A 24,969-nucleotide genomic window follows, 5' to 3' on the forward strand; every position below is an offset into this window, starting at 1 on the left:
TTTCTTGTTATTTTCCTTCAACTTCATCTTATTAAGTATATTGCTGGTTCTTTTTATTTTATTTTTATCATCTATTTATTTATTTATTTTACAGTAGGTCCTTGTTGGTTACCTATTTTAAATATAGCATTGTGTACATGTCAATCCCAAATTCCCTGACTAGCCCTCTCGCCCACCCTTCCCTCTTGGTAACCGTAAGTTCATTCTCTAAGTCTGTGAGTCTGTTTCTGTTTTGTAAATAAGTTCATTCATATCATTTTTTTTTAGATTCTGCATTTAAGCAATATCATATGGTATTTGTCTTTCTCTGTCTGACTTACTTCACTTAGGATGATAATCTCCAGTTCCATCCATATTGTTGCAAATATATTGCTGGTTCTTGACTTATGGATTTTAGATATTATATTTTGCCTTCCCACAATGGTCCATGAGGAATTCTCTCTCTTGGACCCAGTCTCCTGGCATCCTCCCCATGCTTCTAATAAAGGTATACTGCTATTTTAGATAGGTTGGTTTTCAAAATCCATATTTTGTGTCTGCTGTAAATATCAGCTTTTGCTTGTATCTATCGCTTGTGTGTTTTCTATAAGAGCCACCGTATTAAAGCCCTCTGTCTATATGCCTCGTTCAAGGCCAAATTTTCTCAACCTCAAGGATACTGATATTTTGGACCAGATAATTCTGTGTGTATGTGTGTGGAGGGGATTACTGTCGTGAGTCTTTAAGATGTTTAGCTGCATCCCTAGCTTCTACCCACTATATACCAGTAGCACCTCTAATCTTGACATCTAAAAATGTCTCCTAATAATGCCAAAGTTTCCCTGGGGGGCAAAATCCCACACAGCTGAGAACCACTGGCCGACACTGGTTGCTTACTGGGACTCCTGCATGTTGTTATTCTGAAATTACCTTCCTGTTCTGTGGCAGATGACCTGTTTCCTGGATCCCATACTTTTCTTTTTTAAACACTACTTTTTTGGGGTGAAACACATTGTAGCGGGCAGGTTCTACAGTGGCCCCAGTGACCCACTTCCAGGAGTCATATGCAATGTCCTCCCACATCACATGGTACTAGGTGTCTTTGCTGAGTTTAGGCTGTTGACTGAAAAAAAATGCACAACTTGCAAGTTGTGAGTTGTTTTATTTGGGGAAAAATGAGGACAACAGTCCAGGAGACAACATCTCAGATAGCTCTGAGTAACTGCTCCAAAGAGGTAGGGGGGAGGTCAATATATATGTGATTTTAGAGAAGGGGGTAAGTGCAGTCAAGCACACATTTTGACAGAGGCTTGCTGCTAGTCACGAGGAGCAGATGTCACCAATAATAATTTTAGTGTTTTTCTAGATATAAGAAGATGCAAGAATTGGGATGATAGAATCTTCTCCTGAAAACATCTAACTTTCTGAAGGCTTGCTCTGCCAGTTTTTCCTAGAGTGCAGAGGGCCTCATTCCTGATCACCTTGAACTCCTTTCAGAGGGTGTTGAAGGTCAGCGACTGCAGTGGCTAGTGACTTCACCCTTGACGCAGATGGCAAGTGCCAAGTTTTAGTTGGGAAAGCTCTGAAAGATTTTGATTTCTGTCTGAAGTAGTCTTCTTCTGCGTAGCTATCAATCTCTCTCGCTCTCTCTCTCTCCTCCTTCCCTCCTCCCACTTTCACTCACCACTTTCTCTCATACAACTTTGTAAGGTGATAGATGTTTGTTGTTTTAAGGTGCTAAATTTGGGGGTGATTCTTACATAGCATTCAATAACTAATATATGCATATCAAGTAGTGTCTTAATAAAGGTTCTAAGGAAGTTTTAAATGATAGTGTGAGATACATCTTCCCTTTTACGTATGAATAGTTTTATTTCTCCATAAGATATATGACTGATCATTAGACCAAGCATAGAGTTCTAGCTTGAAACCCATTTTCCCTTAGAATTATGAATATGCATTTCTATTATCTTTGAACTTTCAGTGTTTCTGTTAAGAAGTCATATGCTAGTCCGAGTCCAGATTCCGTCTTTAGCAGATTTAGGATTTTGCCTTTGTGTGTCTTCTACTGTTCATAGTACTGTGTAGAGTAGCAAAATTTTATATCAGACTTCTTTTATCCTATAAAGTGTGTTCAATTACATCTTTGCTAATGGCCCCTCCCCACATCTATTCTCTCTTTCTTGTAAATCCTATTGGACATTGAAACATCATGTTTGGCCCTCTGATTTTCTCTTCTGCTCTCCTACTGGCTGATTTTTTTGTGTTTTTCCTGAACTTTCTGGGACATTTCTCAAATTTTATCTTCCAATTTTCCAGGTTTTTAAAAATTTCCTCTGTTGCATTTCTGAGAGTTCTTTCTTATGGCTTGCCAGTGTTATTTTAAAGCACCATGTTCTTGTTTCCTGGATTCTTATATCCTCCCACTTTTCTGAAGATATGTCTTTAGTGTTTCTTATGCCTCCTGCATTATCCCTGTTCTCTTTAATTATCTGTGTTTGTTCACTCTGCTCTTTACCCTTCATCTTGGAGCTTTGATGAAAATATCTGATGGTTCTTGTTATCTGTTCAGACTCATGACTGTGGCATTACAAATTGGACTGTAGATTCCATGTGCATGCGCTGACTTTTTCAACAAATGGGCTTCCCTATCAGGTGATGATATGGATAAACTTTATTTTAGTGGGAGCATCTCTAAAATTCTAGTTATTACATATATTTTTAATAGGGCTGTTCAGTTCTTTCATGGAAAAAAAACTTCCCATCTCTTGCATGCAGAAAGAAAACCCTCACTATAGAGCTCTTGGAAGGGGGCAAAAAATAAGGCTAGTGATGCAGAGCCCAGTGTACAGAGTGTCACTTTATTTCTACCTTTAATCCTGCATCTCTCTCAACCCTGTCCCCCACAGCTTTGGCCACTTTTGGTTCAATTCCTATAAGCTACACAATAAGTCTCTGGTCTCCTGAGATGGAGGGGAGAAGGAATTTGCTTCCCTGGCTGGACACAGAAAAGTGGGTCCAAGGTCAACAGCTCCCTGTAAAAACTCTGCCCTATTTTCCCCAACTTCATGTCTCAACACAGCCTCTATGGTGCACAAACCATCCTAGGTCTGAACCTCTCCCAAGATTCCTTTTTGTTAGCATGCCTTCAAAGAGACCTGAAAGGAGGCAGCTTTCACCCCCATCTGTTGCCCAATTTCCAAAAATTTGTGTTATTTCATACCCATCCTAAGCTCTCTCATTTGTCCTCTTTGTCATTTTGAGCTCCAAATTTTTAAAATTTAAAAATTTCTTTATGTACAGTGGAGGAGTTTAAGAAGAGAGTGACAATAACTTTGTGCCTTCATCCTCCATGTTTAAGTAAGAACACGTCTTTGTTACCTGTGAATTTTCTGAACCCCTAAATTTTTGCTAAGCCCTATTAATCATTGTAAAGTCACTTGTTCTGAGAAAGGAGCACTCCCCCATGTGCTATTTCACTTCAAAATTTCAATTGAGAGTGACTGCCAATTTTAGCTGGCTAGTGTCAGAGCTGGGGGCTTGAGCTAGTCCCTGCAACTGGCATTGCAGAAATTGGCGTCAATAAGGAATGCTATTTTTTCCCACTCGATAGCCCTGTGAGCTTCAATGTGCACCACAGTGCAATGTGCCAAATATAAGAGATCTCTGGCAACCTCTTTTGTTAGCAATGCTTTTCTAAATATTCCAACAGGGTTTTAGCACTTGTATTTTGACCCATCATTTCTGTCTGGCCCACCTTTTTAATTTTTTTAATTACTATTTTTAATTCAAGTATAGTTAATTTGCAATATATGTGTATATATATTCATTTTCAGATTATTTTCCATTATAAGTTATTATAAGACATTGACTATAGTTCCCTGTACTGTAGAGTAGGTCCTGTTTTTTATCTGTTCTATATATAGTAGTGTGTATATGTTAATCCCAAAGTCCTAATTATTCCTCCCCCATCTCCTCTTATAACCATAAGTTCATTCTCTACGTCCATGAGTCTATCTATTTCTGTTTTGTAAATGAGTTCATTAATATCATTTTTTTTAGTTTCCACATATAAGCAATATCATATGATATTTGTCTTTCCCTGTCTGACTTACTTCACTTAATATGATAATCCCTAGGTCCATCCATGTCTGGCCCACCTTTTAAATAGGGTTCCATAAGCTAAGCACTGTGAAGTGAATATGGCATTCCAAACAGAGCACACACACTACGTGAAAGCTAACGCAAACACCAAGGAGAAACTGACAGGTTCCGTGAGAGTAGTACACACAATACATGGAGAGGTCAGAGCATAGAGAATAGTTTACAAGATAAAAAGTAAGCCTAGCAGAGTTCAATTTTCAGCCACACTGGCTCAGCTGTGTGAACTTGAACAAGTCACTTAACCTTTCTGTGCCTAAGTATCCTCATCTGTAAAATGGGGAAATATTGGCACTGACTCCATAGCCATTGTGTGAGAATTGAATGAATGAACATATGCAGAGTGCTAAACCTACAGCTTGGCACACATGACACACTTTATAATATTGGCTGCTATTAACTGTTTTCTAGCTAAGAGGTCAAGGGAAGTCTCCTGTGGGTGGTGGCAGGAATTTAAACTGGACTCAAAGGTTTAGAACCCCACTGCAGTGCTAGCTAGAGGATCCGGTTTTCAGAGCCTTCATTTCTAGGTATCAAGAGGTCAAGCTACTTATTAAAGTGGAAACACATTTTCAATAACTTTAAATGAAGAGCAATAATGATAATCCAAGCCTGACTTGTTGCACAAAAGGCAATTACCAGCACAGAACACTGAACGTGCCCTGGACTGTGGCCTTCTGCTGAATTTGTTCCACATCTTGAGATAAAAGTATTTACGGCTCAAGTGGTCAAAGGAGAATAAAAACATGTCTTTTATTCTGAGAAAAGCTTTCTTCACACAGACTTCAAATACTTTGTTAATCCTTAAGTCTCTAATTAGAGTTCTAGTCCAAAAGCTAAATATTCAGCACCTCTTCACCCCAACCTCTCCACCAGGCTTAAAAAAAAAATCAAGGTGGCTTAGTCATCAGCCACCTCTTTGGTCTGTTTTGTAATAACCCTTCTTTGTATTTATCCCACATTTTTCATCTGAGTTCCTTAAGACCCTTTAGAAACAGGATTTCATTAATCCTTAACAACACTGCTGTGAGGCCCTTGACCACTGCAATTATCCCAAATTTACAGATGAAGAACCCAAGGCACCGAGTGCAGGCCTTTTCTCTCCTTACCAACAAAGCAGATGATAATTTCTCATGATGATCACACTACATACACATGACAGTTGTAAGCAACCGGTCTTGTTGCAATAACAAACAGTTGCTCAATCCCTGGAACATTTCTGAAGAGTTGTTTAAACTGGGAAAATACAAGGTGAGAAGACCCTAAAGGCCTTCAGAAAAGAAAATCAAAGCAAGCCAGCTCCACAGAACCCCAATGCCCAAACACACTGCCTCTCACACGTGTATTACAGGGGACGGAGCAAAATCTCAGGAAGAACATTTTTAAGGACATTTCTACTCAATTAACAGAATTTATATTCATGTGTGTATTCACTATGGTGTCTTTTGTGATGCCCTGGGAGGAGCTGCCCTCTCTCTCCAATATGGCCCCACTGTAATCCTATAAAGTCTTTTCATGGAGCATGGAGGGTGTTCCCACACTAGGTATATAGATCCTTCTCCCACTAGATTCAAAATACAGAATTCCGTCCAAGAATACTGAGGCCAACTATGTGCTAGGTACTCTGTTAGATGCTAACATTACAAAGATCAATTGTATATGGAAACTAACCTCAAGAATCTCCCGGAAGCTAACTACACTATATTCATGTTTCTATTCTCAGCACCTAGGATAGCATCGAGCTTATGATAGGCATTAGTGACTGAATGTTTGTATCCCCCTCGAATTCATATGTTGAAGCCCTATCCCTCTGTGTGGCTGTATTTGGAGATGGAGCCTCTAAGGAAGTAATTATGGTTAAATGAAGTTATAAAGGTGGAGCTCTGATCTAACAGGAAGAATGTTCTTTACAGAAGAGATGTCTGCAACCCAAGGAAAGAGTTCCCACCAGACACCAACCTTGCTGACACACTGATCTCAGACATTCGATCTCCAGAACTGTGAGAAAATACATTTCTGTAGATGGAGGCATCCAGTTTGCGACATTTTGTTATGGCTCCCCAGCCAATGAATACAGTAGGTATTCAATTGATGTTCATAGATTGAACTGTACTTTGTTATTTTTGTTCACCTTATTTCCATACTAGTTTTTGATTACCACCCTTCTCTCAGGGGCTTGGAACACCGAGTCAGTAGCTGCTGTCCCCCTATTTTGGTTTCCTTGACGCTGGCACATGCTGCCCAGCCTACTCCATAGTCAGAGTGGTTGGACTTGAAGGGGGGCATTTCCCAAGTGCTTAACTGCATCACCCGAGCTGTGTCCTGCTGAGCCTGACCTTGCAGGGAACAGACACCTTCAACAGTTCATCAGTCCTCTGCATATACCCTGCTCTTTTTCCCCCCCTCTTTCTCTGTCTTATTTTGGAAACATCAGACAAGTTCTCAAAGGTCTGATTCAGAGGGCATTTGGGAAAAAAGCCATTCTTAAGGTTTAAAATTTTTTTTTACATGTCATGTTTTTGTACATCAAAAGCTGCTGCCTGTGCCTGGTGACAGCAGCTCATGTGCAGGGTGGGCACCCTATATCTCATCTTTCTCCTTCCTGGGGGAATGTCCCCCTCATTTGTTGCTCTGCCTCACAGGAATGGGCAAAGTTTATGCCCTCTTTGTATTCAAATTGCATCCCAGTTACCCTGAAACCTGCACTTTACACACATGCTCTGATCACCCAAGCATGCAGATAATTCATATTATTTTATTATCATCAATAAGAAAATATACACCGTGCTTTGTACTTTACAATCTATGAAGCACATCCTCTTGCATCATTCCATTTGATCTTTGTCTTAGCCTGATTGAGCTGCTATAACACAATACTGTAGACTGAGTGACCCAAACAACAGAACTTTATTTTCTTACAGTCCTGGAGGCCAGCAAAACCAAGGTGCCAGCCAATTCAGTCTCTAGTGAGGGCTCTTCTCCTGGTTTGCAGGCGACCACCTTCTCACTGTATTTCTACATAGCAGAGATGGAAATACAGAGAGAGACAGAGAGACAGAGAGAGCAAGCTCTAGTGTCTCCTCTTACGATGACACTAACCCTAGCAGACCAGGGTTCCCCCTTATGACCTCAGTTAACCTCATTACCTTCTTACTATAAATACAGACACAATAAAATCAGGGCTTTAACATATGAGTTTGATGAGGACATGATTCAGTCCACAGTAATCATCAAGGACCTATGAGCACACCACAAAATAAAGGACCTCCCACAACAAGGAGTAGGGAAAGAGAAACGATGACTGACATCCAGTTTTACTCATCATGCCTGCATTTCTCCATTCACGCCCACCCCTCAGCTTGGTGGACTAACTGAGTGATGATACTGGGGATGCCATTTCCTTCTGCCCATATCACTGTCCTTCCTCTAGAGGGAAAGGTGACCTCTCAAGGTCACATTGTGTTATAGCCATATTCTTGTGAAGTGGAGGACAGAAGTCCAGCAGGACCTAGTATCCCTGAGCAAGAGATGATTGGAAAGCTCAGAAATGTAGGAAGTGAACCAACCTAAACAAAGTCTGGGTGCTAGCAAAAGACATGGGAATTTTAAATTCCAAGCAGCAAAGTGTTGTTTGATACAAGCCCAGAGACAAAAGTGATCAGGGCTTAGTAAGGCCAAGGAGACATGCCTTCTGAGGCATGCTTTTCTCAGGCTGTTTATCAGGATTCTGTGGCTCTGAGGATCTCAAGCATATGTCAGGGTCAGAGAGAGAATGATGGGGGCAGTGTGAACCTTTGAAGGTCTCTGGTGAGAAAACAGCTGTTGAGGATTGTACTTTGAAGACACTCCCTCTCCGGATTCCTCTTCATCCCTGTCTCCCTTGAGTCAGTCTGTTCCTGACGAAGTGACAGGAAGGTGAAGTGTCTGGGTTCATCACTATTTCCTCCAAGGTATGTGCAATCACAAATGCAGACAGTGCATCTTAAGAATATATATGGTAAAAAAAAAAAAAAAAGACTGATAAAAAGAAAATGCTGAAGCAAAGTCAGACATACCATTTGGTGCTGGAAGGCAGCTAAGGAGCCACCGAGGGAAGGTGACCAGGAATCCTGTTTGGATTTTGCACCCAAGTGATTTCACCCTCAATTGCTGGTCTTAGAATGATCATAGATTCTAAATTTATTTTTTTTTTATTTCTACCATCAGGGAGCCAAGAAGGACAGATGATAAAACAGTAGAAAGGGGAATTGATTGGTTAAAAAAAAATCATATTTTGTATGTGATGGGAATAAAAAGGAGAAAATGAGGAACAATCAAAGAAACAACTTATTTTATTTAAAAAAATATAATATCCAGGTAGAGAACACTGACTTATCTTTCAGGGACTAATTCAAGAGTCACTCTCCATTAAGAATTTTCTGATCCTCCCTTCCAGAAAGACTTGCTCACTCTACCTGGAACAGACCTCTATGCTAGTATTGATGATACATTGTTGCCTTACTTGCTTTTATCTTTGCAACCAGACTAGATTCCTTAAAGGCAGGACAGGATCCAGTCTATCTCTGTTTCTCCCACACATGAAATAGTGCCTTCCACATGGAAGATGATTTGTGAATATTTGTTAACTGACAAGCATGAAGGAGAGCTGCCCCATACTGTGGGGAAGGCAGAGCCATCACTCAATAAAATGCTCTGAAAGTTGTGTCTCTTTTGAACATTCTTATCTCCTTCTCTAGACCATTTTCCTCCTTCAACGGCCCCTTCTCCTCCAATTGCCATGCCTCTGAGAAGTTGCCTGTGGTCCCAAACCCCAGGTTCTTGAAGCACAATTGCCTTCTCTTTCCTAAAGACTCTCTGACCTCAAAATGTCTCCCTTTCTGCCTTTGTTCTTCCATCTCAGAAATTAAAATCCTTTTCTTCCTTTAAGAAGAACCTGTTTTCATTTGAAAAGACAGCAGTAGCTTAACCTGAATGTCCAATTGGAGAAAATTCAAGAACAATGATCAAGGACAAAGAAGAATTCCAAACCTGCCAGATCAAACCCTGCCAGGGAGAGACTCACAAGCCCAGCTTTGCATCCCTTTGCTCTTCTCCATCCTGGGCCGCCTTATTAAATATATTTGCAAGCCATGTCTCCACGCCCTGGCTTCTTAACCAAGAGTGCTGAAATTGAAGCCATTTTATGTATGATGTGTCCGTGGGCATTTTCTTCCTCTTGGGAAGAACAAAAAAGGCTCCTTTTAACAGTAACCCTCTCTTAATTTCCACCAGATTCCCAAAGGTGTCTTAAATCAAAGAAAGGTTAAGAAAGCTGTGCTAAGAGAAAACTCTTCCCTCCACATCAGAGAGGTGTGAATCAATCTTATTATAAAATCCCTTCCATTGCTGTGCACCTGAAACTAACACAACATCATAAATCAACTATACTCCAAGAAATTTTTTTTAAAAAATCCCTTCCAGAGACTTTCCCAAGTTAACTCTTTACTGTCTTTGCCCTCCTAATCTTTTTTTTTCAATCTGTAAGTATTCTTTACTTTCATTAATATTTTCAGAGGTATATTTTCCACTGAAATGTATCAAAGTTGTGTTAAAAATATTTCTAGTTCCTTACAATTCAGTGTCCCCCATATTTTTCACTGACAATTAGGTCAGTGACCTAATACTATGAATGTACTGGGAACAAGTTGTAAGATTACCACTTCTTTTTTTTTTTTCTGGAGAAATAAGATCATTTTTATTGATATTGTTGCTGTGGGCAAAATGAGGTTAATAATAAAAGTTTGGGCCAGTGACTATTTTGGCTTACTATTTACAAAGTTGCAGTAATTATAATTGTGTACATATATACAGTATTTTCTAGTAGAAGCAGCACTTTTGCACATATTAACTCATCTTTTTTAATAACAGCTTTATGAAGGAGACAGGTATTATTCTCTGTGACTAAGTGAAGTCAAACGAAGAAAGATAAATATCATATGATATCACTTATATGTGGAATCTAGAAGAATAATACAAATGAACTTATTTATAAAACAGAAACAGGCTCAAAGACTTAGAAAACAAACTTATGGTTACCAAAGGGGAAAGGTCGGGGAGGAGGGATAACTTGGGAGGCTGGGATTAACACACACACACTACTATATATAAAATAGATAAACAAAAAGGACCTACTGTATAGTGCAGGAAACTATACTCAATACTCTGTAGTAACTTAAATGGGAAAAGAATCTGAAGAAGAACAGATATATGAGTATGTGTAACAAAATCAGTTTGCTGTACACCTGAAACTAACACAACACTGTAAATTAACTATACTCCAACATAAAATAAAAAAATTTTTAAAAGCATACCACTTCTTAACTCCTTATAGAAGCATTTCTAAGTCTGCAAATAAAGCCCTAGCAGAAAGAAATATAAATGTAAGACAACAGAGGAAGGGAACAGAGAATCACGAAATCTAAGACTTGCCAAGAAACTAAGAGGTTATTTTTCTCTGCCATCCACTGCTGGAATTCTTATTACGGTTTCTCCAACAAATCATCATGCAGTTATTATTCAAAGACCTCCAATGACAAGGAATTCACTGTCGCACAAGGCATTTTACTCTACTGTTGTAATCTCTGAATTCCTAGGAGATTGATCCTTCAAGTTAGGCAAAATCTAACTTCTAGTTAGATTGTTTGAGAAATCTGGGCAACTGGATTCCCTCATGTATTTAGATTATCTTTCAAAAAGTTTAAGGTAGTGTCTGAGTCTCTCTTTGTCCTGATTGTGTTGAGAGAGCACAGTATCCTGTACCCTGCTTACTTTTGTCAGTCTCCTGATCCTGTGCAGGGGGACTAATGACCAGAGAATCAATGACCCAGAGAATCAACAGAAGACTGGATGAATGAGAACTTATCTTAGTTGTGTCTCTATAGGAGAAAGAGATGGTAGGAAAAGTCCAGCATCCTCAATCATTGAGTCCCCCAGCACTACCTACTACAACAAGAGGTCCCTAGAGCAATCATTGTAGGGTGAGGTGGGCAGGGATAGTGATTCTCTGAGACTGAGTAAGGGGATGGGGGACACCCCATTACTAACCATGGCTTGGACACCAATTTCCTGTATCTTAGACTGAGCTGCAAGACCTGTACTTTTACACTAGCCCTGAGATCTAACCTTAAACCAAAAAACAAGGCACAAGTATCTCCTTGTTTCCTGCATTTAGCCAGGTTTTAAAACATGTAAATGCCTATGGGGTCAGGTAGAGCCTTCAACGAAGTGAGGCATTAGAGTATAAGAAAATAAAGGTTAAGGCAGAATTCAAGAATGCCTTGCTGACCAGCAAGGACCTGCTGTATAGCACAGGGAACTATACTCAATATTTTGTAATAGCCTATAAGGGAAAAGAATCTGGAAAAAAAAAAGATATATATGTACGTATAACTGAATCACTTTGCTGGACACCTGAAACTAACAAAACATTGTAAATCAACTCTACTTCAATTAAAAAAAAAAAGAAAAGAATGCCTTCCCAATTAAAGTTATTTAAAATATGCTGTCTTTCAAAAAATAACACTTAGTTTACCCCTTAACATCAAGAATACCTACTAGATTTGGAGAGGGAAAACTGAATCCCAGCTCTCTCCTTATTTGCTGTGGGATTTTAAGTGAGTTATTTAATGTCTGCCTATATGCCTTAGATTCTACAACTCTAAGATACTGATTCTATTAATACCAGTAATGGCACAGGATTATTGTGAGGCTTAAGTGCCCTGTACTAATTAGAATTGTGCCCAGCATAGAGTTGAATATCTATATTATAATAGACTATACAGAGTAATATATATGTAATGTGATATAGTTATTTTTGTTACACAGTCTGTAACCATAAGCATGATCCTGCAGAACCACACTCAAAAGGTGCTTTCAGGGAAATCTGGCAACTCAGTGCTCTGTAACCATCTGACTATAGTCCAGTCCTAACAGAGCAGGATGATCTAGTTTAGAGGAAAGATTGCTGGGCTGACTATCTAGAGACCTGGCATCTGGCCCTAGCTGTGTCATGAATTAACTGGCTGGCCTAGGTTAATCAGTTAATCCATGTCTCAGTGTCCTCAGCCAGCCTCACTGACCTTACAGAGACATTTTAGGGACAAGAGTTAAAAACTGACATGTTGCTATAATGGTCCTAATCATACAGAGTTCTGCTGATAAATAAGAGGTCTAATAACCCATAAGGTTTTCCTTTTCTCTTGGAGAGTCTTTCAAGACCAGACAGTCTTGGATGGACATTCATTATCCTAGTTTCTCTATCTCCTTTTTTTCTTCCCTTCCATGTTGCTTTTAGGATGAATGAGTCCTTTAGAGTTAGCCATTGTTATTATTATTGTAAATCAGGCCCGATTCAACCCACAGGTCCACCAGTTTTGAACCTTGCTTGAGGCCCACATATCATTCTTCATTATCTAGTTCATACCTAGTTGGAAAACAAGATGACATAAGGAAGAATAAACCCAAGTAAAAGTAGAGCAAGAGAAATTTCTAAAGTTTCCACATAAGGTCTAGAGAGGGCACAGTGTGTGCTGTGTATCCCCAGCTTCCCGTATGCTCCCCACCAGTGCCATAGTCCATCCTTGTGGTGGATGGTTCAAAGGCCCAAACTCATCTCATTATATAGCAAGTTACAAGAGGGGCAAAGAAATTCTCAATCATAGGAAAGTGCTCTTTGAGACCATACTACAGAGATGTCCACATCTGCCCTCTTCGCCTGTTCCAACTGTTCTCTAGGAGTTTGATCTGAGTGTCCTTGGTCGTGACTACATAAACTGTCCTCATCACTGCAGGGTAGAATTACGTAGTGTGAAGAGCAAACCTGGCTTCTGCTAACAGCCATCAAAACTGGTGTCCTTCAACAGTCCTTGTACTCATTGGGTTCTAGCCCCTAGATCATTCTAATCTTCACATATTTCCTTTTGTCCACATTCTTTCCAAAATCTGATTCTCAGCACCCAGCCCCATACTTCACAAGGTTATGACTCACACATACTACTTCTCTCTAAGACCTAGGCAGTCAGCTTTTATTAATACAGCCTGTATTTATGCCAGTTGTTTTAACAGTCCTCAGTAAAGGATCCTGCAGCAAAGATGACAGGATATATGTGACGAGTGTCGTTCTGAAATTCAGATATGCTGATGATCTTCTCCTTTACACTTAATGGATTGCAGCACAGACTAAATAATAAAGAATGACTGCTACACAGTTGAAACAAATTAAAGTCAATGTATTCGAGACTTCAGCAGTGAATTGACACGGCTCCTGAATACCAATTGCAACTCATAAAGGAAAAGTACAATCAACGGTTGGCCTGGAGATCTGGAAAGACACTGCCCAGGTGGGACCACATAAAGCTGAAATTATGCAGAGCTCTGGAGGGCCTGTACTGGCCCTCCAGCACAGAATAACACTCCATCAGGCTTCATGCCAACAGAACTCACCATTCTTGCAGAGCAGGACAGCCAGGTAGCCCTGAGAAGAAGAGTTGATACAGAGCAGAAGGCTGGGTGCCTGGGCTGTCACAAAGCTGAAGGCAATGTTTTCTTTGGATGGGGCTGCATCTGCATAAATCGCTGAGGAAAACAGGCTTATATTCTTGGTCACCGGGTAGGGTTCTTGAAACATGTAAGTCACTGAAGTGCCAGCCTCAAAGACAGCAGAAACCTCTGCAAAATATCAGAGGGGAAAGCACACATTAAAATATTTGGTCGAGTATTCAGGAGAGACATCATTGCTTGTTTATTGTTTCCTATGCATCGGTCACTGTGTGAGAGTTCTTACATGAATTATAGAATATGCTTCCCACAATAATTTTGAAGTGGCAGAAATCACCACATCTATTTACAAATGAAAAACATGAGGCTTGCCGAGGTTAAGCACCTTGAACAAGGTTGTGTGGCTAGAAGAGAGAGCTCAGATGTGCACTCTGAAGTGTAGGACCAGTTTCACGTATATCTGTGGAATAACTACCACATGCCCGGCTGATTTCTCGAGAAGCAAAGAGGAGATGTCCTGGCCTCTTGCATAGTAGAGAGAAATTGCATCAGGATTATCTTACTTTCAAAACTGAAATCCTAACAATTCTGGTTCATGTTTTTCTCATGGCTCAGGAGGGTGTTGAGTGGGCTCAAAACTACTGAAAGTAGTACATTGGGAAAGAAAGTAATTATCTATGGTGTTGGGTAAATTGTGAGGACCCGTGGAAATGGAGAAGAGGAAATCTGTGGAAAGAGTAAGAAAGGCATAGGTATCCAATTCCTGGACTCAATTATTTTATTCAACTTTTTTTTATTTGAAGGATAGTTGCTTTACAGTATTTTGTTAGTTTCAGGTGTACAGCACCTGAAATTTTAATTTTAGGTTTTGAAAAAATTTTTGAAAAATTTTATTTTTTTCAATTTTACATAATATGTATCTATTCTTTTTCAGATTCTTTTCCCTTATAGGTTATTACAAAATATTGAGTATAGTTCCCTGTGCTATACAGTAGGTCCTTGCTGGTTATCTCTTTTATATATAGTAGTGTGTTTAGGTTAACCCCCAAATCCTAATTCATCTCTCCTCCCTTTCTATTTGGACTCAATTATTTTAAATATCTAGGGAATTGGTTTTCAATTCCAAAAAAGAGCAAAGACTTTGACAAATAAGCGTTCCCATGGGAAACAATTCCTACAGCACAACAGAGAGGATACAGATCTGCCATCACCATTGGGAAGGGAAGCCTCTACAGACTGATGACATTCAATTAGCAGGAGCAGGAATCACCCAATCCTCCCTGTATAATGTCTTCACTCCAACTGCAATCATTTTAGTTCAGTGGAATCAGCAAGGATCCAGTTTCACCACTGGATCTGAAGCCTCCTTTGATTTCATACTAGCTGTGTGGTTCCAGGCAAGTTAGTCAAACCCATGGAGATGGTTTTCTCATCAGGCAAATGGGAAACATAACACCTCCCTCAACAATATTTCTAGGTGGATAAAAAAGAGGATATGTTAAAGCGCTCAAGAGAGTTACCACTGTAGTTTAAACTCACAGACTCTCCATATTAGAAGAGAATTTAACCTCAACCCATACTAATGCACATCATAAAATATATCTGGTTAATGACTGCACATGCATCCAAGTACTCGGATATTTTCTTCTTTGAATCAGGGCTGCTCTTAAGTTTACTTTCAATTTTATCTCTACACAGTAACAGGGTATGGAGCAAAGTTCCTCAGTAGGACAACAGAGCTTGGACCTGCAACAAACTTCTGATATGAAAACAGCACATTAGACATGAATCTATTTTTTTTTTCTTTTTTTAAAATTGAAGTATATTTGACTTACAATGTTGTATTGGTTTCAGGTGTACAGCAATGTGATTCAGTTATACATACATATATATTTATTTTTTCAGATTATTTTCCCTTATTACAAAATATTGAGTATAGTTTCTTGTGCTATACAATAGGTCTTTGTTGGTTAAAAAACACATGAATCTATACTGGCATAATTAATTTCTCTTTTTCCTGAAAGAATGAGTATCCACAATTCCCCATGAAGTTCTCTGATTGAGTTGGTGGCACCTAGAACATTATCAAATCTGGCTTTTGCTTCCTAATTCCATTGCAAATTTGTTCTACCTTTGTGAAAGTTCTGTAACAGCCTGTCACGGTGCCAAAAAAATTAAAGTTGCATATTTATGCATATTGCTTAGCAGACTGGGAATACTGGTTCCTTTTCACTAAAGATTCAGAGAAAGTGTTCTGCATTTTGCATGCAGGTTAGAAAATCATTGGTCCTCCTGATTACAGAGATCTGTGCAGGAACTGGCGACAGGGGTGTTCTAGTTGATCATCAGCTGGATTCAAGCACTCTTCTCAAAAGAATTTCCTTGGGGACATTTGGTCTGCATTTTGAGCTACTATCTCCTAGTTAACAGAGTAATGGCTTTTATGGGATGTTCGTGTGTGTGTTCAAATGTAAGTATAATTCAGATCATTCTGTCATGAATAGTATATTAGATACAGGCGTTCATATTACATTTTTTCCTTATACTTAAGATAGGAAGTTAAAATGAAAAGCACTTTTTAAACTAGAGCTGTCCTACCAAATTCTGTCTTCCCTCCTCCCCAGCCCCAGTTGTATTTTTATTTATTTAGATATTGTGAATTTCAACCTAAAACTAAATTCAGCAAAACACCTGGATTTGTTTATTCTCTCAGTTTCTTTTCTTTTATAATCTAAGAGTTTGAGCTCACTGATCATATTTAAGCTCTCTGATTGATTTATCTGAACATCTGAAACCACTGGGCTAAATGAAAGAAAAATCTTCACTTGAAGGTGATTATTCCCAATGACCATCATGCTACTCTAGGGCCATGATAACCAATATTAGCAACATCCTTTGAGTACCCACCTGGTGGAAGAAACTGTGCTGATTAAATTCTGAGAAGACAGGACACACATGAAAAGAAATAAGACCAATGGAAGGTGGCCTTGAAAGTGATGTGTGAATGACAGAGAGATTGAGTCCCAGAGTTGAATGCCTCTGTGGGTGGGAGCAGCATGAGAAGACCTGAAAGAGGAGCTTGGTATTGACTAGGCCTTAAAGTGTGTAATGAACTCAGAGCAGATGCTAGGAGTCAGGGTGGTGCTGGAGAGGATGTGTATCTCCAAGGCAGCCTTGGAGTCAGATTGACATGGGCCTGGACCCTGTCTGTTCCCTCCCCCTGCTTTCTCATGAGATCCCGTCAACTGCTGGCTATTCATACACAAACAGGGATGAATTCAATCTCATGGAGGGCAGATGGGTTGGAAGAGAGGATGTAAAGAGACAGCACATAGTAGGAACTCAATAAACAAGAGCTGGGCTTAAGAATAGTAATAGAAATAGATTTAGAATTAGAATAAGTATAAAGACCAGGCCTTAATGAATAGGCTAGCATTTCCATAGAAATCAGTCAGGCTGTAAGCAATTTAGAATAACTTCAAACAAACTGAAAATAAATGAAAGAAATGGGAATTTGAATGTTGAGTGGATATTTCATATTATTAAAAAGTTATTACAATTTTCTTACTATAACAGTCCTGTGGATACATGTTTTTATGTCATCTTTTAACAATACATATTGCACTATTTATAGAACTGATGTGATATCTGGAATTTGCTTCAAAATAATAAAATTCCCTGGTGGTCCAGTGATTAAGAATCTACCTTCCAATGCAGGGGATGTGGGTTCGATCCCTGGTGGGGGAACTAAGATTCCACATGCTGTGGGGCAAGTAACTACTGAGCCCACACACTCTGGAGCCCGCATGCCACAACTAGAGAGAAGCCTGCATGCCACAATGAAGAGCCCATATGCTGCAACTAAGACCTGACACATTCAAATAAATAAATAAGTAAATAAGTAAATAAATAATAAATAAATAATAATAGGAGGAGGGATGTTAGGATATAGATGAAATAAAAATGATCATGAGTTAATAGTTGTTGAAGCTAAATAATGGATGAATGGGAGTTCTAAAACCCTTCTAATATAATGCATAATTGAACTTTTCTGTAATAAAAAGTAAAATAATATAAGTTGGCAGGAAGGTATATATTATAGAATTTTTTCAACAGGTTTTTGGCAATTGCTAAATTATCCAAATATGTATACTATTTTTTCACTGAAATTCCATTATTAAGGGAATAATCAATACATGTGTTTATCACAGCATTATTTATGTGCAAAATTTGGGGCAATCTAAAATTCCAAAACAATAGTAAGAGCATTTATTGAGACTTTATAAGACAGGCATTATCTCAATGGCTATGTGAAGTGCTTGTTAAATTTCCATCACAATCTTTCATGAAGAATTCCTGAATTTTCCACATTTTACAGACGAGAAAACCAAGGAACCATGAGGTTGAATTACATAACCAGTGTCACACAGTGTAGACTGTAGATGAGCCAGAATCTGAACACAGGCAGGACTGGTACCAGAGTTCTACTACTGCTATGCTAAAATGCTCTGTGATAAAATAGGTCAAATACACAGAAACAATTCCACCAGATGGAATATATTGCAATCATTAAAACTGATGAATTATATAGGAATGCCTATGAAATGAAATAAAGAAAATTCAGAATATAAAATGGAATGGACAGAATTATCTCAGCTACACTAAATGCAAAGAAAAGAGCTACAAGAAAATCAGATCTCCTTTTTAATGGTTGTCTTTGAATGATTAGCTTGGTTTTTATTTTTCTAGATTTCCAGATGTATTTTCAAATATAATTCCAAATATATTATCTAGAGTTTTTAATTCAAAAAATTTAAATGACCGTCATACCTAGACACTTCAGATTGTGGTTGGGGTAGAGGTGGGCTACAGACAAGTACACAGATGGTATTGGAACAACTGGATAGTCACAAGCAAAAGAATAAAGTAAGACCCCTACCTTACACCATATACAGAAATTAACTCAAAATTTATGAAAGACTAAATGTAAGACCTAAAACTACAAAACACTTAGAAGGAAACATAGACATAAATCTTCATGACATTGGATTAGACAATGGCTTCATAGATATAACACCAAAACACCACTAACAAAAAAAAAATAGATAAATTGGACTTATAAAAATTAAAAATTTTGTGCTTCAAAAGATATTGTCAAGCAAGTGAAAAGGGGAGAAACATTTTGAAAATCATATATTATGAGAGTTATGTTCAGAATGTAAAAAAATCCTACAACCAAATAATAAAAAGAAAAATAGCTCAGTTTAAAAATGGGCTATAGATTTGAACAGACATGCAAAGAAGATGCACACTTGGCCAATAAGTACATGAAACAGTGTTTGACATTATCAGTCATTAAAAAAATGCAAGTGAAAATTACAATGTGATATTCTTTCACATAGTCACAGCAGAATGTGTCTTATGGAAAAGATAGTAACAAGTGTTGGTGAAGATGTGGAGAAATTGGAATGATCATACATGGCTGGTAAGAATGTAAAATGGAGAGGTTACTTTGAAAACAGTTTGGCAGATCCTCAAAAAGTTAGACAACATGTAATTACTATACAACTCAGCAATCCCATCTGTAGGTATATACCCGAGAACATAAAACATAAGTTGATACAAAAAATGTACATGAGTGCGAGTAGCAGCATTATTCACAATAGCCAAAATAAATGGAAACATCCCATGGCCATCGCCTAATGAATGGATAAACAAAATGTGGCACATCCACAGAATGGAATACTCTTTTGGAAATAAAAGGAAGTAAAGCACTGAAAAATCCACAGCATAGACGAACTTTGAAAACATTATGCTAAGTGAAAGAAACCAGACACAAAAAGGCCACTTATTGTATGATTCTATATATTTTTTGAAATATCCCGAATAGGCAATTCCTAGTGACAGAAAGTTAGATGAATTGTTTCCAGGGACTGGGAGAAAGGTGAATAGCTCCTAAGGGGTATGAAATTCCTTTTAGGGATGATGAAAACATTCTAATATTACGGAGTGGTGATGGTCATGCAAGTTTGTGAATATAGTAAAAACCCCTGAATTGTACTGTTGAAAAGGGTGAATTTGGGGTATGTAAATTACATCCAAAAATAAAAAAAGAGAAACACATACATAAAGCAATAACAAAAAAACCCCTACATATTTGAATCCTATTAACACATTCCTGTACAGGATGAAATTAGGATCAAAAATGGGAAAAACGAATCAAAAAATGCTGGATGAACCTCCAGCTCTGACATTAATTAGCAGTCACTAAACCAGTGTGATGGGCAGTATTTTTACATGTTAAATGCAAATATTGCTTCTTCCATCCTAACTTGGGGATAAGGAATAAATGTTGCAGTCAATAACTGCTAGCTAGTTTGTAATTACCATTCCTTTGTGTCATACTCAGAAACAGAAAATGGGTCAATAGACAGTGGTTCTAGCCCAGTCATTGGTCATGGACAAATGTCCTTAATTCTACACCAGATATTTCCAGGATTGGCAGCCCCTAAAATATACATGCCATGGAAAGTTAACATAAAAGACTCCCCTAACAGAGAACAGCTTTATCCAGGACCATCTTGGAGCTAAGGGCTCCCATTTGAGTCCCAAGCCACACTTCTCAGAGTCAACTGGCATTGCTCAAAGATGCGTTTAAAAGGTTCATCTCACATACTTTGCAACTGCTGAATATAAAGGGAATCATTTCCTTAGATTTATGAGATGGGGGAAAAGTTCACAGCGAAATATGAAGGAAGCTGTAAAGGCTAAGCAAATACCTGTCAAACTAAAACATGGGGAGACAGCACAGCAGATATTTCAAGAAATACAGTCAAAAGATGCAGTGGCATGGGCAAAAGATAATGAATAGGAATTGTTTCAGAGAAAGGAACCAATGGGAAATTAGGCTAAATTTAGAGCAAGATGATCTATGAGATGTTTAAATAATGTCTCTGGAGAAATACAGAGAGGTCTACTGTTTTTCTTTATTTTCTTTTTCCCAAACAGACACTGGGTATAGATCTTGTAAAATAATGCTAGTATATTTTAGGGACTGGGTTTGGTGGTGTTTATTCTGCATTTGCTTCTTCTATGCTGTGGGGCCAGTCTAAGGGTGGCATTCAAAATTTCAGGGGAAGTTATTCCAGAGACTTCCTCCAGTGTGAAAATGCAGGGGCACTTTGTTTTAGCTCACAGGAAGAGCCTACTGGGGTGGGATCTCTTTGATTTCGAACTCCCATGTAGGACCGACACTCTGTTGGCCCTATAATTTCTACCATTAATTTTCTCCTGAGGAGCTCAATGCTTCCCAGCAATAACAAGCAAGTAATTCAAACTAATTGGGGAGGAGGCCAGTGTCAATGAATGAAGAGCTTAAATTATAGTCTTTCAAAGAGAACACTGGGTGCTTTCTCCCCTGCTGTCTTTAAGTTCCAAGAGTAAGTTGAACCAAAATAAAGCATCGTTTGTTAAGGGTGTGCTTGAAAAATGTGTTTTAATGAACTGACAAGAATTATTTGTAATTGCCATCATTGTCTGTATGTAAATGGTGTTTCAAAGTGATTAAAACATTTTATTTTAATAGTTTAAATGCTTCTCTTGAAATATTGTTTACATTCTTGGTCAACAAACTTTTTTTCCATCAATAAAATAAACTTTAAAAGATTCTGCAAAGATTGATAGTAGACCAAATCTTTTGTCCTTCTAGTTTAAAAATACTAAATATGGATACTGAATAATGAGTTTTTACAGTTTATAGTTATTTTTAATTGATCCAGAGAATTTACACCATAACCATCATTCCTTGTTTAAGGTGTATATCCAACATATTTAGCTTTTATCAGTGAAATGAATTCATAAGATTAGGAGGGTGTGTGGAAAGGCACTGAGGCAGGGATTTTTTTTTTTTTTTTTTTTTTGGCTGCATGGCTCAGCATGTGGGATCTTAGTTCCCCGACCAGGGATGGAACGTGTGCCCCCTGCATTGGAAGTGTGGAGTCTTAACCACTGGACCACCAGGGAAGTCCCTGGGGCAGGGATTTTGACTCCTGTGCTCTATTCTCAGCCCCCTGAGGAACTAAATGTGAATCTTCGGGCAAGACTTTTAAAGCCTCAGACCCCACTCATGTCATCTGCAGAACAGGGAGATTTTACTAAATACATGATGTGGATTTTACTAACTCACCTACACTCTCCATATTGTAAAATGATTTATAATGGCTTCAAGGTCTCTAATGGTTTTCCAGGGCTAGATTCTATGATTCTTTGATTATATTTGTGGATGGAGAAATTGGAAATGGAAAGGCTAGTACAAGAGAAATGACAGTCCACCTCTCCCGGGGCTCAACTGGCTCTAGGCCACGTCAAGTGTGTTTTCCTGTTCCTATCCATCCAGTTCAACTGGACTGCCAGTATCAACGCACAAGAAGAATGAGTATATGTAATTATGTTAAGGAGCTATGCAGAGTCTCTAAAGAGAGGGAAACTGAGGAAGAGTAAATGATTGTATGAGGACTGTCTAGGGCATGGGTTTCCTATGACTTCACTACAACCTGTAGGCACTAAAACACAGCACATGGGGAAAACACAAGTTTCTATTGTACCTTTTCTGCAAAAGGGCCCTTCATACGGCGAATTGGTGCAGTCACAGAAGTATCCACTGTGCTTCTCCACACACTTGCCCCCGTTGTGGCAGATGTGGCCGTAACTGCTGCAATGGCCCGGGCATCCGGGCCGGACTCCAGACGTGACCTTTGCCCTCTCCTCCAGGTCCAGTTTCTGCCCATTCAAGTGTAAGGAGCGTATGCATCCTAGGAAGCCTTTCTGTCTTGATGATGTTCCCCCTGTGCAGTGAAAAATAAAAGGAAAAAATATATATAAGGTAGAGGGTTCACATTTTTGAGGTTTAATATCAGCACCGGTGATAGTTAATTATTGTGCTGTTGGCATCCTGTGTTGGGCTTTTCTATTAGTTTCCAGTGAGAATTAGGAATTCAAAGAACCTGGGGAAAAGGCATGTATTTCCTGGCTGGAAAATGAACTCCCCAACTCAAAAAATAAATAAATAAAAGACTGTGATTCATGTGGAATCCTGTACTTGACATGTTTAAGATACAAAACTTCAGATGGCCCCATTCCTTGCAAATAAAATAAAATGTGCTCTTTGTCTATAGCAGACATTTATCTGAAGGTGAATGTACAGAGTGGGATTGTCCCTCTGGTGAAGTTAGAAGCAAGCTAGGTTAGGTACACTGAGTTAGAAAAGGCAATGAGTGTTGTAAAGCTTATGCAGGAGACTGTCATGTACTATGAAGAGGTGTATGTTAGGACCGGACAGACATGGTGTCAAACTCCATGCCAGTAGCCCATTAGACATAATGACCACTGGATCCCCTAAGCCTCAGCAACTTGATCTGTAAAATAAGAATCAGTCTATTTCATGTGTTCATGGTAAGGCTTAGTAATCATGGGTCTTCACTATCCCTTCTCTTGAGCCCTCAAAATGGCTAGAACTAGTAGGCTGTATATATATACATGCTATTGATTACCCCCAAATTATTATTTAGAAAATAAATTTTTCCTTCTGGAATATGGAATAGAATTGCAGCCCAACTTTCTGCTGAGGGTATATCTCGAAGGTTTCAGCGAGATTCACAATGCTTGTTGCAAATTATTTAAGAACAGAGGAGATTCAAAGTGACTGAGTGTTTTGTTACTGTTGGAAACCTAGAATCCTACCAACCTAAATCAGAGGATATTAGAAAAAATGTGTAAGGAGAGACAACACGCCAAGAAATAAGCCAAATTCCAACACCATATTGATTTGGTGTTGGGAATTCTGGGAGCTCCCAGAGAAGACACAGGGCCAGGTTGCCCTTACAAAACACAAATTCTAATTGAAATACAATGCTTTAGCCTCAAGTCCATTCAAGTGGATAAATGGAGGACACACTCAAGTCTTCAAGGTCTACAGAGTGTCCTAATAGATAGGAGAAGGTGTTAGAAAACAAGGGCAGTCAATATTATGACATAGTATGAGTGTGTTTCATGCTTGGTAATTGCAATCATTGTTGCTTTTGTTGGGGTCATCCATTTACAATGCTTGGTGTCAGTTGATTTAACTCTTGTAAAAATAAAATACAGTGTGTGTATGTGTGTGTGTGTGTGGAAAATAAATAAATACATAATAAAAATAGTAAAAAAAGAAAACAAGGGCAGTACTGATGTGTCATTTGTTTACTGTACATATCTCTCATTTCTGAGCCTCATTTATGTGTAATCCCTCATGCTACAATTTTATTAAAACTTGGTCTTGCAAATGACCAGACAAAAATATATTCCCATCAATGTGGATACAAATGTGAATTCCAACTGTGTTATCTCTGACCTGAAATATCATGTTAAACAAGAAACAAAGCTGTAAGTTAAATAAATGAAACTGTAATGTAAAAAATAATAATAATAATTCTGGCACGTCAACCTGGCAGGGTGGACAAGATAATAATTAGCAATAGGGTTGGAAGTAGGGAGAATTCTGTCTTATCTAAATCACACCAGGTCATCAGACCCATAAATATATGTATGGTAGTCATTGGCTGCCTCTAAAAGACTGAAATGAAATGTTTTTAAAGAATTAATCTAGTCTCTTATTCTGAAGGAGTGATAAAACTCCACTCTATTTTCAGTTCTGATAAGTGATACCCAAGCAGGCCAGAAGGGCAAACCCACATTGCTTTCTCTTGTCTGTCTCAATTTTAGTGAGTAAATCTCCTTTTAACTACAAGATAAATCAATTATAAATACAAGCAGATCATAGGGAAAGGTTCATTATTTCTTTCCTAGAGATGGTGTAGAATAAAGAGAGGAGGATTTATGTAGTCAAATGTTTTGTTTTATTTTCCCCTTTATTTAGTAGTCACTCCCTGTGGTGGATTAGAATAACTCTTCATAAATCTTGTTAGTGCCATTTTTCTTCTAACTGGAGGTGGAGAATGCAAGATCTATTGCACATCTGCTTGCATGTGACTTAGTCAACACGTTTATAAATGGAGAAGTAGCTGGGGTGGTTTCTCTGGCAGAAATACACTCCTTGATGTTTGAGACATATAGAGTATGGTGAGAATGACCCCAAACAAGGGGATCCTTTCAATCCTAGATGCTGATAAAACACAATGACACAAAGAACATGAACCAAATTGCACAATGAACTAAATTTCCATTTTTGCCTGACTGCTTTTTATTCTTTAGAGGTTAGGCTCTCCTTTCTTCATGGAGTGGTAATATTGTAGACCAAGA

General features: G+C 38.5%; 1 protein-coding gene across 1 annotated transcript in view; it reads right to left on the reverse strand.

Annotated features, from left to right (window-relative positions):
• CNTNAP5 (contactin associated protein family member 5) overlaps positions 1-24,969 on the reverse strand; it is a 914,769-nt gene that overhangs the window by 101,731 nt on the left and 788,069 nt on the right. The window contains exons 18-19 of the mRNA XM_060106110.1: positions 22,278-22,517; positions 13,621-13,845 (exon numbers count right to left, since the gene is read on the reverse strand). Of these exons, the coding sequence (XP_059962093.1) occupies positions 13,621-13,845; positions 22,278-22,517 (465 nt within the window). The remainder of the gene's footprint in view (positions 1-13,620; positions 13,846-22,277; positions 22,518-24,969) is intronic.

This window comes from Mesoplodon densirostris, chromosome 8, assembly GCF_025265405.1.
Source record: "Mesoplodon densirostris isolate mMesDen1 chromosome 8, mMesDen1 primary haplotype, whole genome shotgun sequence".
Classification (NCBI taxonomy): Eukaryota; Metazoa; Chordata; class Mammalia; order Artiodactyla; family Ziphiidae; genus Mesoplodon; species Mesoplodon densirostris.